Genomic DNA, 18,810 nt, shown 5'->3' with positions numbered 1-18,810 from the left:
AGCAGTTTCCTCCTGTGAAGCCCAGGCTTAGTCAGCCCTTGTCATGTTGCCACCCCAGAACCTGGTCCCCAGGGGCTGTGCTAGCCTCACAGATCAGGGAGTGGCAGCCGAGAGCTAAACCTCATTTCTCAAGCCTCCCGAATGCAGTTCGGCTTGTTGCTTTAAAGCCGTCATCAGTTTCTCTCCCGGTCTGCTTTGGCTCAGACTATGATTGCATCCGTGTCCTCTTAGCAGGGGGAAGCCAGTGTGGGGGTTGGCATGTGCTTCTGAGAGCCCCTCTGCCTCTGATGTTTCTCTGATGCCATATGCCCCTCATGGCAAGCCCCCCACCCCCGCCAGAAGTAGGTACGCAAAAGACAGTGATTATACCCATTTTCCAGATAGAGAAATAGGCCAAGAGAGAGCTGCTCTCACTGCTTGGTTCAGAACTTTGCCCACATATCCTGTGGGAAGTAGAGAGAGCTAAAGACATGTCGGAGACCCCCAAAGGAAGGTGCTGCCTGGTGCCAGCTTGCCAATGGGGTACCAAGGGTATTGACTAAGTGTGTAGCCCTTAGAGTGGGCCATCCATAGTAGGGTGTAGCACCCATCCCAGACCCCCCCCCCCGAAGCATACCCATTGCAGAGTGAGCCTGAGGCCTCAACCTGCTTTGTCACACCTCTGAGGTATCTGGGTGGCAGGACGTATGTAGGGGGTCTGCCGGGGGTATGGACCAGAGTCACTGTGAGGTCAGCTCCTCATCGAGTGGGTGAAAGCTTCTGCAGGTTTGGGTTGGGGTGTTGGGGACCCTGGCCAGGCCTCTTCCCCAAGGACACACGTCCAGCAGCCCCGTGGGCCCCTTGCCATCCGAGCTCAGTGGCTCTTTGGCCCGTGTCTGGTCAGCGTAGCTTTGAGAGAACGCTGGCAGCAGGAAGCCGTGTTGGCAAATCTGTTCGGCGGCTGTTACCAGAAACAGTAATTTTGTGCAGCCTCTTGTCCTCTGTTGTGGTAAATAACAGATAATGACATTTCCAGGCAGTGGTGTGGCCCTCACCTCTCCGGCTGCACCCTGCAAGCTGCCACACTTCAGACGGCCTGTGATTCTTCATCGCTCTCAAATGGCCTCTGTTTTCCTCCTGCGACATTTCCCTCACGGCTATTTGGTATTCACTGACCTTAACTCGAGGTGGATTTAGCCAGTCCTCTGTTCCCCCACGGGGGGAGCCCAGGGCGCCTCTCGTGCTGATGGGAGCAGCTGAGGAGAGAGTGGGGAGCTGACTCTCCTCCTGTGGTTCCCATTAGGCTGGGCTTCTGAACCAAGAATCGGGCCTTTGTCACAGGGGGGCTGGGAGGCTCTGTGACTTCCCTTCCAAACCCTTCCCTCACCCTGTCATCCCACCCTCTGTGGGAGGGATGGTCTCCCAGGTTACAGATGGGCAAACTGAGCCTGGAAGGCCTTCCAGAGACCCCTTCCTTCAAGGTCCAGGAACCACATCTGCCTTGCTGAGTTTCCAGGTGCAGACAGGAGTGTGGATGGGGCCTGCCAGGGAGAGAGGCCTGAGCGCCTGGCACTAAAGAGCCTCCCCACCCAGCTCCAGCCTGCCCTAGCATCTAATTTGCTTTCCAGATCATGCTCTGCTTCTCTGCTCGTTCGTCTTGCTCGAGTGTGATCGGTGTGCTCCTTCCTCCCTGTGCCTTCCGTGGCTCCCTACTGCCTGCGGAATGAAGTCTCACCGCCCCCACGTGCTGTCCAGGGCTCTCAGTCCATTCCCTGGGCACAAGCTGCTGCCTTTAGCAGCATAAATGAAATACCCAGGTATAGGGCCTGACTCCACCTGGCCCAGACCCGTGGCCACTCTCCTTGGCGCTCTGTTCCTGCGCATCACCAGGGCCCCTCCTTGATCATTAGTGCTGCTATTCCTTGAAGCCCTAGGATGTTTGTCTAGTCTACTGTGTTTTTCAAGTAAAAAAAAAATCAGTCCCAATAACAGGTATTTTTTGGCTTCAAAGATATTTGCTGTGTCCCAGGCACTGGAGGGAGAGGTTATTTTCACACAAACTGACCTTTAAGATAATCCCGTAAAGTCAGAGAAGGCAGTGCAGACCCCAGGGACAGGTGGGGCTCCTGAGGGGCTGAAATGTGCCATGCTGAGTTAGTGGGGGCAGGGCTGGGGGATGGGTGGGGTCTCCCGACTTTAACCAGGAGGCAGTTGGTGCTGACTTGGCTTCTGGAGGACCCCCACCAGCCTTCCCCAGCCTCCCTGAGCCTTCCCTGCTTCCTACCCTGGTCTCTTTGGCTGAGCAACGAGTTTGTTGGACGGCTGGCGGTTGCATCCAGCTTCGGGCCCCATGGCAGTGCTCCGGGTCATCCTGTGCCTTCCCCAGGTACTGGCCTCAGTGGCAGCCTTTTCCCCTACCCTGCTCTCCCTTTCCACCAGTTCCATCACTGAGAATCCAGGTGTTCAAGTCCCCTTCAGATTGAACAAACATTTATTGAGCACGTAGGGCACAGTCCGGGTTCTGGAGCTCCCACAGGGAACGAGGCAGGCAAAGCCTCAGCCCTCCTGAAGCACCTTCCAGGGGTGGTGAAATCGACAGTAGACAGCACACAGATCAATATGGGAAGTTCGCTGGTCTGTGAGACCTCTCCACTCCCCTTGAGTTCCCAAGCTCCAGCCCTCCCTCTTCTGTAGGTTGCCTGGCCTTCCTCCCCAGCCTTGGTCCTGTGTATCAAGTACCTCTGGGCAGCTCTTCCAAGGGAGTCCGCTCACGCTGCAAAGATCAGCGTGTCCAAAGCCAGTTACCTCCCCCCCCCCCCCGCCCCTCACCACGCCCCGTTAACGTCACCACTGCCCATCAGCAGCCTCAGAATGACCCTGGAGCCCTTCCTTGCCTCACCTCCCTTATCCAGCTAGGAGCCAGAATTCCATAGTCATCCGGGAATGGTCTGGAAAAAGAACCTTTGCTGAGACTTCAGAGGACCGATGGACCAGGAAGGTGACTGAACCATTCGGTAGAGGTAGTTTTTCTGAAACCCAGATCTGATCTGTCCCCTCTTTGAAAGCAGTGGCATCCCAGCCTTGGGGCACACTGTGCTTGTCACTCAGGCCCTCCCTCCTTTCCTGGCCAACTTCATTCATGCCAGCTACCTGCTAAAGTTGGGCATTTGAATGGGAACGAGGTCCTTTTTCTCCAAGGACTCATGGTCGGAAGAGGGGGGCACAATCACGGGAGAGACAATTTCAGTATGATGCAGTCATCAGTCTAGAAATGTCAGCTCATTGTGCACAGGAGGCAGTAACTAGTGCTCCCCTCGGGGGTAAATCCAGGAAGGAGCCTTGAGGGAGGAGACGTTTGCATTGTGCCTGAAGGATACACAGAAGTTCTCTAGGCACAAAGGGAGCCTGGGAAAAAGCATGGAGGCGTGGAAGTATCCAGGGTGTTAGGAGCAGACACTGAGGCATGGGGGTGGGCTTGGAGGAGCTGGAGGGTTAGGTGGGGGCCGAGGAGCGGGGTTGTCAGGTGTATGTGCGGGTGTTTTCTTTTCTTTCCGCCCCTCACCTGGAAGCCTCGCTGTGTGGGCAGCCTGGTCCGGGACCTGGTGGTAGCGGGGCCTTGGGAAGTGCTTGCTGAATGCTCCTGGCCTGTAGCTAACGTTGCTGCCCACCAGATTCTAGGGAAAGGGCTGGTGGAGGCTTAGCAGGAGCCTCTTGCCTCGCCTTCCCATGGAGATTTCAAGCCTTCAGCAAGCAGGGCTGTGACTTCAGCATCTTTGGGGTCAGGCCCACACTGGTCACGTGCCCTGGGACCACAGCGTTTCCGAGCTAGGATCTGTGGGGCAGACCTGGCCAAGGGCTCCTAGCGTGGCCAGTGCTGATCACCGCGGGTACCCTCCTGTAAAGTGTGGCTTTGTGGCAGCCCCCAAGGAGCCAAGCCTGTTTGCAGCCATTAGTTCAGGGGCTGCTGAGAGGTGCAGGGCATTTTCAAGGTGCTGGAGGTGAGGACAAAAAGGAAAAAAAAAAAGGTCCAGTCTCTTCCTCAGCCAGGTTCCTTTAACAGAACCCGAGCCAAATTTCTACCAGGTGGCAGGCATGCCCCCCAGTCAGAAACTGTCCGTGAGAGGCCTGGACCCAGGACTTCTGGGCAGCAGAGGTGGATTCTGCAGCCATGGCTGGGCCGAGGGAGGCCAGGACTGGCTTTGGGACTTCCAGTTCCTCGTGTTTCTTCCTGGCATGGATGCTGTGTATCTCAGAAAGTGAGCTGCCGTTTGTTTTCAGGCCACCGTTGTTCATAGGACCACTCTGTCCACTTGTTCTTTCCCGGTGACGTCCGTTTCCTGGGCCCTGTAAGTAGGGGGTCGCAGAGGGCACGGGCGAGAGGTGGGGCTGGGAGCAGGACCGCAGTCCAGACTGAGACAAGTGTGTGACCCCAGACCAGTTACCTAAGCCGTCCGCCCCACTCCCGTCATCGTTAAATGAATAATCCAGGTAAAGCACTCATGCCGTGCCCAGCGTGCAGTGCGTATTATACAAGCTCTTGCTTTTATTATGACGGACCTGGGTCCGTACCCTGGCTTTGCCACTTCCTTGTAGCAGCAACCTGGCCGAGCTACCCAACATCTCTGGGCCCTCGATTCCTCATCCATGACATTCAGATCATAAAACCACCCTCACAGGACTGTGTTGAACGTAAACGAGATTGAATGTGATAACGATAATGCGTGTTGAGCACTGAGCGTGGAGCCAGGCATGGAATAAAGTGCCCAATAAATGGTGGCCATTATCGTTATTATGAGTCGTAATTCTAAGTAACCACGCAGCAGGGAGCAAGTTGGATGTAAGTCGGCTCCCTCTACCACCTGGGCCTTTCCCTGCCCTGACTCCCTCCTGACAGAGGAGAGCTGGAAGGCTGCAGGCCACCGTGTGACATGGCAGTCCTGAGAGACCCTTGGCCAGAGCCCCTTCCCTCCCGGGGATTCAGGTGGAGCACAGTGGACCCGTGGCTCGGAGCCTGGGGGACAAGATAGGCACGGCTCAGGCGCCGTCAGTTCCGGGAACCCAGGCTGGCAAGCAGGGCACGGAAGCAAGGAGGTCTTCCCCTAGGCCGGAAGGAGCGAATGAGGGCGCAGGGATTCAAGTTGCAGGACTTGTCAGAGCCAGGCAGCGGGGAGCAGGCTGTGTTCAGAGCTTACGAAAAGCTTGATGGTAGAACTCCATCGACCATACGTATCCTCCTTTTCCCTCGGGAGGTTGGCTCAGTGCCGAGCGAGCTCTGAGGTGCCCACCAGGCCCTGGGGATTTTCGGAGGGTTGTGTTCAAGGACCCTGACAAAACCGCTCCCAGAGGAGTGGAGGTCTTACGCACGCTGCTTCCCACGTTTGTCTGGAAAAGAGATACAAATTGGGCGCTCCGTCTGGGGCCTGAGAGGTGATGCTGAGGATAAGCAGGACCAGGAAGAGTTAGCGGGGATGAGGGGCAGGTGGGGCAGCATCTGGGCCCTCGCAGCCAGCCTGGCAGCTTCATCTTGCCCGAAGTAGCCCATTCCCCCATCAGACGCGCTCTGTGGGGCACGGGCACAGAGATGATCCCGAGCCACATCCGAGCATGATGTCTTATCATGTGCTTGTGAGTGTTAATAATCCATAGCTTTCTCTGGTGTTTTCTTCAACCCCCGCTCTCCACTCAGTGCTCCATGCTGTCTGGCTGGAGTGAGGTGTTTTGGAAGCTAGTCCTGAAATTTGCGGTGCTTCCTTTTAGCTGGGGGCCGGGGTCAGTGGCTCATCTGGTGGGGGTGGGCCTGCCCAAAGCCGACCGTGCAGCCTTCCGGAAGCCTGTGTGAAGAGCAGAGACCCGGCCCTGCGTGGTCACGAGCCTGCTACCCACAGCCGGCCTGGAGACTGCTGGTGTTTCCCTGGCCCGGCATTAGGGTGGGAAGCACAGAGAAAGCTGCCTTCCTTCTGAAATTTTTCTCCAGTCGCTTCCTGGCTTCTGTGTCAGACAGAGCAGCAGATGGCTGGCATTCTTAAGGCTGCACGTCTTTGGGCCCAGTGACTCGGGATTTGCAGGCAGTCAGGGCTAAGGTCAGTGTGCCCTCAGCCCCACTGGCTCCCAGGCCGTGTCCTGGTGAGCAGGAAGGAGGTGGCGCCCGGCAATGGCCTCTCCTACTTGAGGTTTGACCTAGTCTGTAACTCTGGAGGAGGGACGAGCTCTGCTGTCACTGGGGGTTGGGGGTGAGGTAGGGGATAAGTGTCTGTCTGGGCAGCCACTTAGGGCTCATATAGCATGGGGTTCACATCCCAGCTCCCTGCGATCAAGTTACTTAACTTCAAGCCTCAGATCTCTCGTGTATGGAACAGGGACAATAACATCCACCTCCTAGGCTATTACGCAAATTAATAAGATTCCACGTAAGACATCTAGCTTGGTGCCTGGTGTGGCATGAGTGCTCAGTAAAGCGTGTAAGTATTTATAATATGTACATCAGTATCTAAGCTATTTAAAGTCATCTGGCAGCAGGACCTGGGTTCCAGATACCGAATCCATGGCAACAAGGCCGTTTCTAGCCCCTGTACTCCTGGCCCATGGGGGCTGCTGATGCACCTCCAAACCTGGCCGATGATGTCTCTGGGGTTTAGCAGGGCTGAGCCTATGATCAGTCACTCAGTGACTGAGTGACACCATCTGGGAGAGGCTGGGGGACAAGGCTGACCATCCACAGTTGAGCCGTAGTCAACCAAAAAGCCCTGTCTCCTGCCTATTTGTACATGTGCTTTTGGCTTCTTGAATCCATCCTGACCCACAAAATAGAGATCTGGTCAAAAAAACGAACTTGGGGCTAGTGATTTCCCTAAGCATTTAGCACAGGCTTCCTTTAAATAGGAGCTCTGCTTATCCATTTAAAATAGATTCTGACTTAGCACAATTTGATTTACATTTTGGGCGCTATCGTTCCATATATTTTTCTGTGCATATATTGGCTTCTAAACACACGTAGGCACTTATACATATTTATATGGCAGAGCATCACACTATGCATGCTGTTTATAACATGCCTTTTAAATTTAACTTCTTGTGAATGTTGTTCCATTTCAGTACAAATAACAGCTTCGCTGTGATTGTCTTCACTTCTTCTGGTTTGCATTGTCAGCATTTTTATCGCTGTAGCTTTCCGCAGAACACAAGCAGATCGCTCCTTGTTGCAGACTGGGGCTCTAGCCCCGGGAGCACGTTGTGTGGTGAGGGGCACACTTGCGGGCTTTCCTCTTTACGTTGCTTCGTGCAGGTGCTACAGTCATTCGTGCGGAACCACTCCTGCCCCTGCTCCCCGGGGTTAGCTCGGCCGCTCCGTGAGCATCACGGCAGTGTGGGTCCTGATGGGGGCGGCTTCACCTCCAAACCACCTTCAGATGATGATTGGAACTGTCCAGAAGGTCCTTTTCCAGATGAGTTTTACCAGTTCGTAAACTCCTCGGTTCAGGGGGACACTCACTGAGTCATTGAGGACAAAGGGTCCTGCCGTGTTCATCCTCTTCCTCCCTAGAACAGAGCCTTATACCCAGTATCGAACGTTTGTTGAATTGAAGCACCAAATATTTTAAAGTGAACTGTCTTCGATATTCATTTCCGCAGCACAGTGTGCATTCTCTGGCTCCTTGCATGGAACATTTGGGTCCCTTTCCGTCTTTTTTTTCCTTGACTGAGCATCACAAAAGTGGCTTTCTGTGTGACATCTGATCATACCACAAAGCCCTCAGGACCCGTCGTGGGGAGTGTGGCTGTTTCCCACTTGGCGGATGCCCCCAGACCTCTGTTCCTGAGAAGGGTTGGAGAGCGTGCCCAACAGTGTTGTTCCCGCCCTGCGCTGGCACTGTGTCCCTCCCGTCTTCTAATTGGCAGCAGCTTGGGGACCCCCGAGAAGCACGGGTTCTGCCTGAAAGGGGTCGGGGGTTCACAGTGAGGATGAGAAGGCCTGACCTGGGAGTAAAGTGCTTGAGCTCTGGCGCATGTGGCCTCACAGACTTTCTTGTACTTCCTGTTTCTTGACTGCGGTGTGGGAAGGTAAAGGTTTGGATTGCAGTGTGGGGGCTCCAGGGAGTAGAAGGGGTAACCAAAGTGGCCTGGATTGTGAGGATGTCAAAGAGGGCACCTGATCAGACCTTGGAATGGGTCTGCAAACACAGGTGGCCGGCAGGATGTACCCTTGGGAAAGCAGGCAGAAGCGGTCACGTGGAGGGCAGGGTACACATCCCTTCCCCCCATCCTTAACAAAGGACCCTCTGCGCCATTTTCTCTGTGGCCAGGCAGGCCTGGATTCATGCCCCATACCCTAAGAGTGAGGCCCCCCCGTCCAGCAGTCCTACCCCAGGCACTCTACCCCATGTATGGGCTCTCCCATTGCCCTGCTGTTTAGCATCACTTGGTGTGGATGGGAGCACACCCTGGCTTGTGCTGCTGTTTCCTGTCTCTGTGTGTCTTGTCTCCCCAACAGATTGGCACATTCTAGAAAGGACTATGTTCTTGTCTTCCCAATTATAATACTAAAAGTATCACCTATGTATTCATTCATTCATTCATTCCACAAATATTCATTGTGCCAGTCACTGAAAACAGGAAGGTGAACAGACGTAGACATGGCCTCTGCACTTAGGGATCTGACAGCTTAGTAGAGGAAGTGACAGTCACCACACAATTGAGGGTAAAAATCTTGACTCTGACAGTGGTAGAAACAGAGGCAAGAGCCTGTTATGGAAGCCCCAATGGGGTAAGAAGGCAGGGAAGTCTTCCTTGAAGAAGTGGTACTTTTGCTGAGGTCTGAAGGATGCATAGGTTAACAATGAGAGAGTGTGGCCAAGTGCATCCCGGACAGAGGGAGCAGCATATGCAAAGGTCCTGTGGCAGAAGAAGCAAGTGAGAGCATGGAGAGTGAGGTAGTAAAGCCGGGGAGAGTGAACTGAGGCAGACAAGGAGAGTCCAGCCTCAACAGGCACCGCATACCACGTGAAGGCAGGCGGTCTTCATCCAGAGAACAACAGGAAGTCTTTGGAGGCTTTTAAGCTGGCAGGGACAGGAGAAATGACATGATTAGATTTGCATCTTGAAAAGATCACTCCTGCTGCTGTGCCAGGAACCAACTGGAGGCTGGCCAAAGTGGGGGTGAGGAGATCTGCCGGGAGGCCACGGTGCAGTCCGGGCAGTGAAGACAGCCACGGTGTGGATCATGGCGGGGTCGGGGGGGTGGCGGGCGGTGGAGTCCAGTGAGATGTAGCGTTCTTGGAGGTGGATTGTTTGGTGGGAATGAGGGAGAGTGAGGATCGAGGATGATTTGCATTTGGGCTTGTGTGACTGATGGGTGCTGGCACCCTTCACTGAGGCAGGTGTGCAGGAAAGAACTGCGGTGTTGCTGCTCTTGACCACGTGGTGTTCTAAGCACTTTCATGAATCATCTCCCTCCATCTCCCAACCGTGGCAGGAATCCGCCCGGTACCACCATTTTACGGGCGAAGAAACGAGGCTCAGAGAAACTTAGAAACAAGTCCAAGGTTGCGTCTTAATGGCAGGCTGTGCCTTCTTGCCCCCACAGCCTGTGGACTGTGCCCTGAGCCACCCCGTCTGGGCTGGAATACATATTTGCAAAAGGCGGGCATGGAGGGAAAGGAGAGAGAGCAGGTGCGGCTGAAGGCCTGGAGCTTTGTTGCTTCTGTTCTGAGGCAGGCCCAGGAGCTAGGCGTGTTTTGTTTAATGCTCAGAGGTCCAAGCTGCAGGAAGCAAGGGACAGCCGAGCCCGGGAAGCTGGTGGTCGCACCCCCGGGGCAATTCCACTCAGTGGAAGCCCATCTCCAGGCCCCGAGACTGTCCCTGACATAAGGGTGCCCTATGCCTTTTGCATTGGGTTGATGTCATAGCTGGCTCACCCTCTCTGTCACTGGCTTTTTCAAACACCACCTGCCTAATTTCCCTTATTGGAACCCCAGAACAAAGACCAAGCCCATAAGGAGAAAAGGTGCATTATTTTCTTACTGATCCGAGATTTAATGGAGCAGCAATTATGTATGATTTGAACTGAGGCACGTTATCTTTTTGCTGGCCCGGATTCCCCAGCCAGAGACACTGCAGGCGCAGGAAGGTGACCGAGAGATGGCAAGAACGGACTGTGGGCTCCACCAGTGGTGGCCTGTGGTAGCCTGAAAACAGGCTTGTGTGTCCTGTCGTGCCACTCCTGATCGCCGCCCCCCCCCCCCACCGACACACACACACACACAGCGTTCCACAGGACAAGAAGCAGAGGGGACATTTGGGACGTGCAACCCATCCCTCTTCCTGCCTTCCAGACTGGTAATTGATGAACAGCCTTTGGCCCAGCCTCTGGAGGGCAACGGGCCCATGCTGCTCCTGTCCCCAGGCTGGGTGCTTCTGTGTCCGCGGGTAGAAGACAACACAGCTGTTATGCCTATCCCCCGATGACACGGATGTTCATTCAACCGGACGATAGGTCTCGAGGGCATGTGCGTGCCCATCCTTCAAGGCTCACTTCAAGTCCAAGTGTTTGCTCCTAGAACCAGTGTCATGCAGCTGATAAGCAGTGTGGCTGCACCCCAATCCCAGCAAAGCCTCGTCCCAGGGTCACCCTTGTTGCCTTCTCTGTCTATTTGAGAGGTATCAGCCACACTCCCAGGGATATGAACCAGCTCCCTGGAGAGCCAGGACACCAGCTTGGCACCCAGGCAAGGGAGGGCGTTATCCAGCTCTCCTGAGGTCTGGGAGAAGGGATGCTCACAGATCCTGAGAGTCCCTAGCTAGCTGTGGGGCTTGAGCAGTCTTGAACGCCTCTGAGCCTCAGTTTCCTTATCCTTATAATGGAGGTCATAACACCCGCCTCCTTCATACTTTGTCACCAGGGTCCCAGTGCCTGGCGCATGCAATTGCTCAGGAAATGGTGGCAACTGGTCTTCTATTCTCTCCTTATGCCTAGCACCTTCATCTCATTGGGAGGGCAGAGGGTGCTTTGAGGTGAGTTGTCATCCAGCACTATAAGCATCAGGAAAATCTCACCTCTCTGAGAGGGCACACATGTGCCATTTATACAGGATGGTGGGAATTAGCAAGGGAAGCAGCCAGCTGGCTTCAGTGCTTCCTTCCTGTCTCTTTACCCTCAGCAAGAGAGGCCCATGTTGTTGTTTTGAGGCCCACCGTCTGGGCTTATGGGGCCCGCTGTCCTAGGGATAGAAGGGTTGAGGGTGAGTACTGGGAGGGGGAGGGGAGTCTCCAGACCAGGTCAGGGACGGCAGCTCAGGGTTCCTGGGAGACAGGCTGCTGGCCCCTGGTGACACTAAGCCCCAGCCTGTTACAGATCCCAAACCCAGACCTGGTTCAGAAGTAGCTAGACCCCTTACCCCTCCAAGGGACCGTGGGCACCCAGAGGGAGAGCAGCACAGCAGTGAGCACCCCAGATGGCACTCACTGACCCCTCCCCAGTTGGACTGCACCACCAGAGACCCCAAGCTTAGGACCTTCGTAAGAGCCAGGGAGGGGCCCCAATTGTGGCTGGGATGGACTTCCTGCCAGCCCAGACAGACAAGAGCTTGAAGCAGATTACATTTTATAATAAATAAAAGTGACGTTTCTTGTCCCTGAGCATCGAATGGTAGCAAATGTATACTCCCCACCAATGTATCACAGCTTTCCCTTTGCTGAGAGCTGGCTCCCGCCTCCCCGCGGTGCTGGGCTCAGCCACCTGACCGGGTGGTGACGACATGCTCTGGGAAGCCAAGTCGGTGACATTTTCCTCTCTGAGGAGAGTGTGTTCCTTGCTCAGTTGGCAGCCTGCGGAAAAGGCCAAGCTACAGATCCAGCCTTCCCTCAGCGGCGGGAGGCAGGAGAGAGCCCCCGGCCCAGCAAGGACCAAGTAGCTTCCTCCTGGCAGAAAGATTGATTAGCCGGTGGGACAGTCCTCTGGAGGAGGATCCGCTGTGCTGTCGCTGAATCATACTCTGCCTGGGTTAGCTGGAGACCCGTCTCAGCCCCACGAAGTCCCCCGTGCCTCCCCAGGAATTTCTTCTGGCGTTGCCCGCCCCGGCCTGTTGCTGTGTGTTTCAGAGAAGCCAAATATATGTGCAGAAGTTATACTCTTTTTTTTAAATATACTTTATTGTCAAATTGGTTTCCATACAACAGCCAGTGCTCATCCCAACAAGGGCCCTCCTCCCTGCCCATCACCCACTTTCCCCTCTCCCCCACCCTCCATCTACCCTCAGTTTGTTCTCAGTCCTTAAGAGTCTCTTATGGTTTGCCTTCCTCCCTCTCTGTAACTTTTTTCCCCCCTTCCCCTCCCCCATGGTCAGAGTGGCCAAAATGGGCAAACCAGGAGGCTATAGGTGCTGGTGAGGATGTGGAGAAATGGGAACCCTCTTGCACTGCTGGTGGGAATGCAAACTGGTGCAGCCTCTCTGGAAAACAGTGTGGAAGTTCCTCAAAAAATTAAAAATAGACCTACCCTATGACCCAGCAATAGCACTGCTAGAATCTACCCAAGGGATATAGGAGTGCTGATACATAGGGACACTTGTACCCCAATGTTTATAGCAGTGCTTTCAATAGCCAAATTATGGGAAGAGCCTAAATGCCTATCAACTGGTGAATGAATAAAGAAGATGTGGGTTATATATATATAATGGAATACTACTTGGCAATGAGAAAGAATGAAATCTGGCCATCTGCAGCAATGTGGATGGAACTGGAGGGTATTATGCTAAGTGAAATAAGCCAGGCAGAGAAAGACAGATACCATATGTTTTCATTCATATGTGGCTTTTGAGAAACTTAACAGAAGTTACACTCTTAAGCAACACTATAGAAGGAAAAGCACGCAGAAACTAGCTTCTGGCCACTTCCGCGTCTGGGGAAAATTATGTAATAGCTCTAGAGTCAGACCTGAGTCCATTACTTACCTGCTGCATGAACTTGGACAGATTTTCAAACTGCTCTGAACCCCAGGTTGCTCACCGGTGAAATGGGCCTAATACTTCCATAATGGGGTTCCTGGAGTCATTCCGCGAGCAACATGGCATAAAGCTGTCACTGGTGTTTCTCACCAGACCATCTTCTCACCTTGTCAGGCGCATAGGTGAGTTTTTTGTGAGGTTGTATACAAATGCGTGTTTTCTCTGTTGACTAACATCACTTCCTGCCCACATTACCAGGTATCGACACAATCTGCTGATAAGGCCACAACGTACTCTGTTATGTTTGCCTGGATCTTCTGCTGGCATTGGGCGTTTGGGTTGTTTCCAGTTTTTTTGCGGTGGAAAATGATGCAGCTGTGAATACCAGCAAGCTTAGTTTTTTTATGTGATCCTAACAGAACGTAATGAGGGGTGGGGTGAATTTATATCATGGCGATCCGTGGCTGGGTACGTCCATTGTGCCCCAGAGCCAGCTATGGGTTTCAGATGATCTGTGCCCTTTGAGTCATGTACCCTGACGGTCTAAAGCAAACACCATCCCCTTGGAAGGTGCCAAAGCGTTCCTTGGTTCGTTTTCACAGCCCCTCAGCTGAGGAGGAAGTGGCTGAAGTATTTACATTCTCGTGTCCTCTCTCTTGTAGAAAGTGTGCACCAAATGTGGGATCGAGGCCTCCCCCGGCCAGAAGCGGCCTCTGTGGCTGTGTAAGATCTGCAGTGAGCAGAGAGAGGTAGGATGCCCAGGGCAGCAGGTGGGGGTGGGCTGGGGCGGGTCTGAGCACACTTGCATTTGGGGAAATTCATGGTTGGTTGCTGGGAGGGGCTTCCCTAGAGGCCAAGGAGGACCTACCATGGGCGGCCAGGGAGAAGGGTGGAAAGCTCGCCTGTTCCACAGTGTAGCGGTGGCATGCCTTGCTTGGGATCTGTGGTTTCAGTGGGCAGTCCCTCCCTGAGTGTAGGTACGCATAGCATTTTTGTGAGGCTTGTATTACAGTGATAGTAATGGCCGTCCTGGGTTGAATGTTTACTGTGCACCTGACACTGCGCTAAGTTCTTTATAGATAAAAGTTCGTTTCGCCCTTACACAACCCCATAGGCGGGTGCTCTTATTATCCCCTTTTGCCGATGGGGAAATGGAGACACTAGAGATTAAGTAACTTGTGGGCACAGCTGCCAGTTAGTGGGAGAGCTGGAAATCGAACACAGCCATGGTCTGCTGTGATGAGCCACCCCAAAGTCCCTTACGGTGCTAAGTTTCTATAATTCTGGTGCTGACCCCGTTTTAGGAGAAGAAATCGAGGCTCAGTGAGCTTTCTGAGGGGGCTCAAACCATGTCTCCTAACCCCAAACCCAGGACTTTCTTCACGGTACCAGGATCAGGGTCAAGGCAGGAGGACATCGGCAGGCAGCTCCTCTCTGTGGAGGGTCACGGGACGGGGATCGTGGTAACCAAATGAGCCAGGCACAAGGGAGCACACCCCTGGTTTTCCAGATGTGGATTTATTTTTTCACTTATTTCACTTTGCAACTGATACACACTTTAAAAAAAAATTATTTATTTATTAGTTTATATCCAGGTTAGTTAGCATTTAGTGCAACAATGATTTCAGGAGTAGATTCCTTAGTGCCCCTTACCCATTTAGCCCATCTCCCCTCCCACACCCCCTCCAGTAAGCCTCTGTTTGTTTTCCATATTTAAGAGTCTCTTCTGTTTCATCCCCCTCCCTGTTTTTGTATTATTTTTGTTTCCCTTCCCTTCTGTTCATCTGTTTTGTCTCTTAAAGTCCTCATATGAGTGAAGTTATATGAAATTTGTCTTTCTCTGACTAATTTCACTTAGCATAATACCCTCCAGTTCCATCCGCGTAGTTGCAAATGGCAAGATTTTGTTCTTTTTGATTGACTAGTAATACTCTGGTGTGTGTGTGTGTGTGTGTGTGTGTGTGTACCACATCTCCTTTATCCATTCATCCGTCGATGGACATTTGGACTCTTTCCATACTTTGGCTGTTGTTGATGGTGCTGCTGTAAACATTGGGGGGGCATGTGCCCCTTTGAAACAGCACACCTGTATCCCTTGGATAAATACCTAAGTAGTGCAGTTGCTGGGTTGTAGGGTAGTTCTAGTTTTAATTTTTTGAGGCACCCTCCGTACTGTTTTCCAGAGTGGCTGCACCAGCTTGCATTCCCATCAGCAGTGCAAAAGAGAGCCTCTCTCTCCGCATCCTGGCCAACATCTGTTGTTGTCTGAGTTGTTACTGTGAGCCATTCTGACAGGTGTGAGGTGGTATCTCATTGTGGTTTTGATTGCATTTCCCTGATGATGAGTGATGTTGAGCATGTTTTCATGTGTCAGTTGGCCATCTGGATGTCTTCTTTGGAGAAGTGTCTATTCATGTCTTTTGCCCATTTCTTCACTGGATTATTTGTTTCTTGGGTGTTGAGTTCGATAATGATACACACTTTCAATCTATGGATCCATAAAACATCTTCAGTTACGGGGAATTTTCAGCCATGCTGTCCTTGAACGTTGCTATCCTGCTAGTCCGTGTCTTCTCTTCTGGAGGTCCTGTGGGACACATTATAGAGCCTCAGTCATCCTCCCGTAGCTCCCAACTGCTCTTTCCTGTTTTTTTTTCTTTATCTTTCAGGCATACTTTCTGGGTAGAGTCTTCAGTACTGCCTTCCATTTCACTAAATCTTTGAGACTGTCTCCCAACTGTTGGTTTTGTTAGTTGTCTTCCCTAATGTCCGCTTTCCTCAGGCGTTTTGGCATCTGGGTTTGTACGCTCGTCTTGAGTGGGAGTCCGTTTCTCCCCCTGCCCCCACCTGCACCCAGCTGAGATTCTGTTTCCTCCACAGGTCCTGGGTCCCCCCCCCCACCCCAGTGCAGAGCCAGATGTCCTGGGTTAGCGATGGGCTGTGTGACCCCAGTGATGATGGGATTATGTCCAGAGCTGATCATTACTGCCATGGACAGCGTGGCCAGGCCCTGGCTGTGTGTGTGCTACTTCCAGCTTCCCTCAGTGTTCACATTCTTAGTCTTGGACAAGGGGACAGTCTCCACTTTTTTCAGCCTCGTTTCCCAGGCGGGAAGTCCCTTCACCAACCCCCATCTTCAGTGACTCTGACTCTAGTGCCCCACCTCTTCCTGTACCCTGGAAGGCTAAGCTCCCAGCTGCCTCCACCTGCTTCTGGACCCAGAGCTCAGCAGGCTGTGCCTTCAGCCCCTCAAAATAGTAACTATTTGGAGTTTCTGATCCATTGAGATATACATATCTGATATATATATATCAGAAACTCCAAATATATATACATATATGTTTTGTATATAATGTATACATATACATATGTATACATAATGTTTTGTAAACATTTAAAAAAATTTTTACTGTTTATTTTTGAGAGAGAGAGAGAGACAGAGTACGAGCAGGGGAGGAACAGAGAGAAGGGGAGACACAGAATCCAAAGCAGGCTCCAGGCTCTAAGCTGTCAGCACAGAGCCTGACATGGGGCCTGATGTGGGGCCTGACGTGGGGACTGCGAGTTCATGGCCTGAGCTGAAGTCAGACGCTTAACTGACTGAGCCACCCAGGCACCCCTAAACATTTTGTAATATTTATTTTTGAGAGAGAAAGAGAGAGAGAGAGAGATAGCATGAGCGGGGGAGGGGCAGAAAGAGAGAGGGACAGAGGATCTGAAGCAGGCTCTGTGCTGACAGATGTGAGCCCGATGTGGGTCTTGAACTCAGAAGCCATGAGAGCATGACCTGAGCTGAGGTTGGATGCTTAACCGACTGAGCCACCCAGGCGCCCCCATATATATTTTATTTTATTTATTTTTTTTTTTCAACGTTTATTTATTTTTGGGACAGAGAGAGACAGAGCATGAACAGGGGAGGGGCAGAGAGAGAGGGAGACACAGAATCGGAAACAGGCTCCAGGCTCTGAGCCATCAGCCCAGAGCCTGACGCGGGGCTCGAACTCACGGACCGCGAGATCGTGACCTGGCTGAAGTCGGACGCTTAACCGACTGCGCCACCCAGGTGCCCCTATATTTTATTTTTAAATATGGATAAGTTTACGTTTTGTTTTTAGAATATTTTCATCGGTCACTGCTGTGTTTTAGAACAGGGAAGATGGGGCGCCTGGGTGGCTCAGTCGGTTGAGCGGCCGACTTCGGCTCAGGTCACGATCTCATGGTCCGTGAGTTCGAGCCCCGTGTCGGGCTCTGTGCTGACAGCTCAGAGCCTGGAGCCTGTTTCGGATTCTGTGTCTCCCTCTCTCTGACCCTCCCCCATTCATGCTCTGTCTCTCTCTGTCTCAAAAATAAATAAATGTTTAAAAAAATTAAAAAAAAAAAAGAACAGGGAAGATACTCAAAGTATGAGCTAACATTCTGTCTTGTCTGGAGGTCCCTGATTTCTCACCCTGAAATGGAGATGATACCACCTGTTGCCTAGAGGTGCTGTGGGAATTCAGCAAGGTCATTAAAGTATGCAAAGTGCACAAGATGTCTGGCTTAGAATCGGTACTTCATCATATCAGAGGCCTCTCTCTCACCCAGCCAGAAATTCTCACTTTGAACCCAAAGTCCTTCAGGTGTCTTCAGAGTTCCCTTTTAAGATGCAGAAATTCACTGCTGAGAGAGAGAGAGAGAGAGAGAGAGAGAGGAAATTCCTGCTAAGTGTCTGGTGGCAGATTCTTAGGATGAAATGGCGGTCAGCTGTGGGAGGACAGAGAGGAAGGAGCTGTCAGGGAAAAGGAGGTGGAAGACGAATTTAGCAAACGTAATGATTTAGCCGGGCGCTCCGGAGGCAGCTGCCCCTGCCCAGCCCCCCGCAGGTCACCCTCACACTCCCTAACCATCCTGAGCTGCCACGTGCAGGGCCCTCCACTGGCCCGTCCTAATCTCCAGAGCGCTCTGGTGCCCAAAAAAGTCTGAAATAGCTTAGGATGAATTTTCTTATCTCTTCTAAGGCAAAGAATATGAGGCTGTGCATTATGCTATCAGTTTGTCCTTGAATTTCTAGAGGCCAGTACAACTTAGTGAGAGGAGGCCACATTCCCGGGGCACCTGGGTGGCTCAGTCGGTTGAGCATCCGACTTCGGCTCAAGTCATGATCTTGTAGTTCGTGGGTTTGAGCCCTGCGCTGGGCTCTGTGTTGACGGCTCGGAGCCTGGAGCCTGCTTCAGATTCTGTCTCCCTCTCTCTCTCCGCCCCTCCCCTGCTCACGCTCTGTCTGTCTGTCTCTCTCTCAAAAATGAATAAGAAATACTAAAAAAAAAAAAAAAAAAAAGTCCACATTCCCTCTAGGCCCACCGTGGACATTTGGGAGGTGTGGACCGGCTGTGAAAGCGCACATGTGGGTGCATCGGGGTGCCAGTGTGTACCATACCCAGGTGCTACATTTTCCTGCCTGTTTTTGGGGTGTGAGAGTGACAGGGTAATTGGTTTCCTCATACCTTTTTGTCTTAGAAAAATTATCTAATCACAACAAAGAGATAGTTAAATAGAAAGAGCATTTAAAATGTCATTTTAAGTGACACAGAGAGCTGGTTCGGAGTCTGTGACAAAAATCGGGAGTTCTGTCCTGCAGCAAAGCCACATCCTGATGGAAGCACTTGAATTTTCTGATGGAAACTTTCATACCACTGTGCCCTAACACTCCCATCTTTCTTTCCTTTTGACACTTCCCTTCTGTCCTCTCTGGCTGTAATTGTAAGTATTTTCTCTGGAGTGAGCGGGACGCTGGTTCTGTGTCCCTGGGGCTCTCTGGCTGGTGTCACTGCCTGATCTGTGCACTTCAGCAGTACGGCAGTGTGAGCTTCAGCCCTTAGTCTAACGCATTTATTCATCCGAGCATTCAACACAC

General features: G+C 52.4%; 1 protein-coding gene across 7 annotated transcripts in view; it reads left to right on the top strand.

Moving 5' to 3' along the window:
• The window catches only part of RPH3AL (rabphilin 3A like (without C2 domains)), a 146,239-nt gene that overhangs the window by 78,020 nt on the left and 49,409 nt on the right, over positions 1–18,810 (top strand). For 6 of the 7 annotated variants that reach the window (XM_047080656.1, XM_047080650.1, XM_047080649.1 and 3 more), the window contains one exon: positions 13,580–13,666. The exons of the other annotated variant lie outside the window; for it this stretch is intronic. In XM_047080656.1, coding sequence (XP_046936612.1) covers positions 13,580–13,666 — 87 coding nt within the window. The remainder of the gene's footprint in view (positions 1–13,579; positions 13,667–18,810) is intronic. 7 annotated transcript variants of the gene reach the window in all.

This window comes from Lynx rufus, unplaced genomic scaffold (genome assembly GCF_022079265.1).
Source record: "Lynx rufus isolate CCGP_SWC_20201006 ecotype Redwood Valley unplaced genomic scaffold, mLynRuf1.p SCAF_18, whole genome shotgun sequence".
NCBI classification, from domain to species: domain Eukaryota; kingdom Metazoa; phylum Chordata; class Mammalia; order Carnivora; family Felidae; genus Lynx; species Lynx rufus.
Note: the sequence above shows the minus strand (reverse complement) of the source record. Positions and strands in the feature narration are given on the sequence as shown.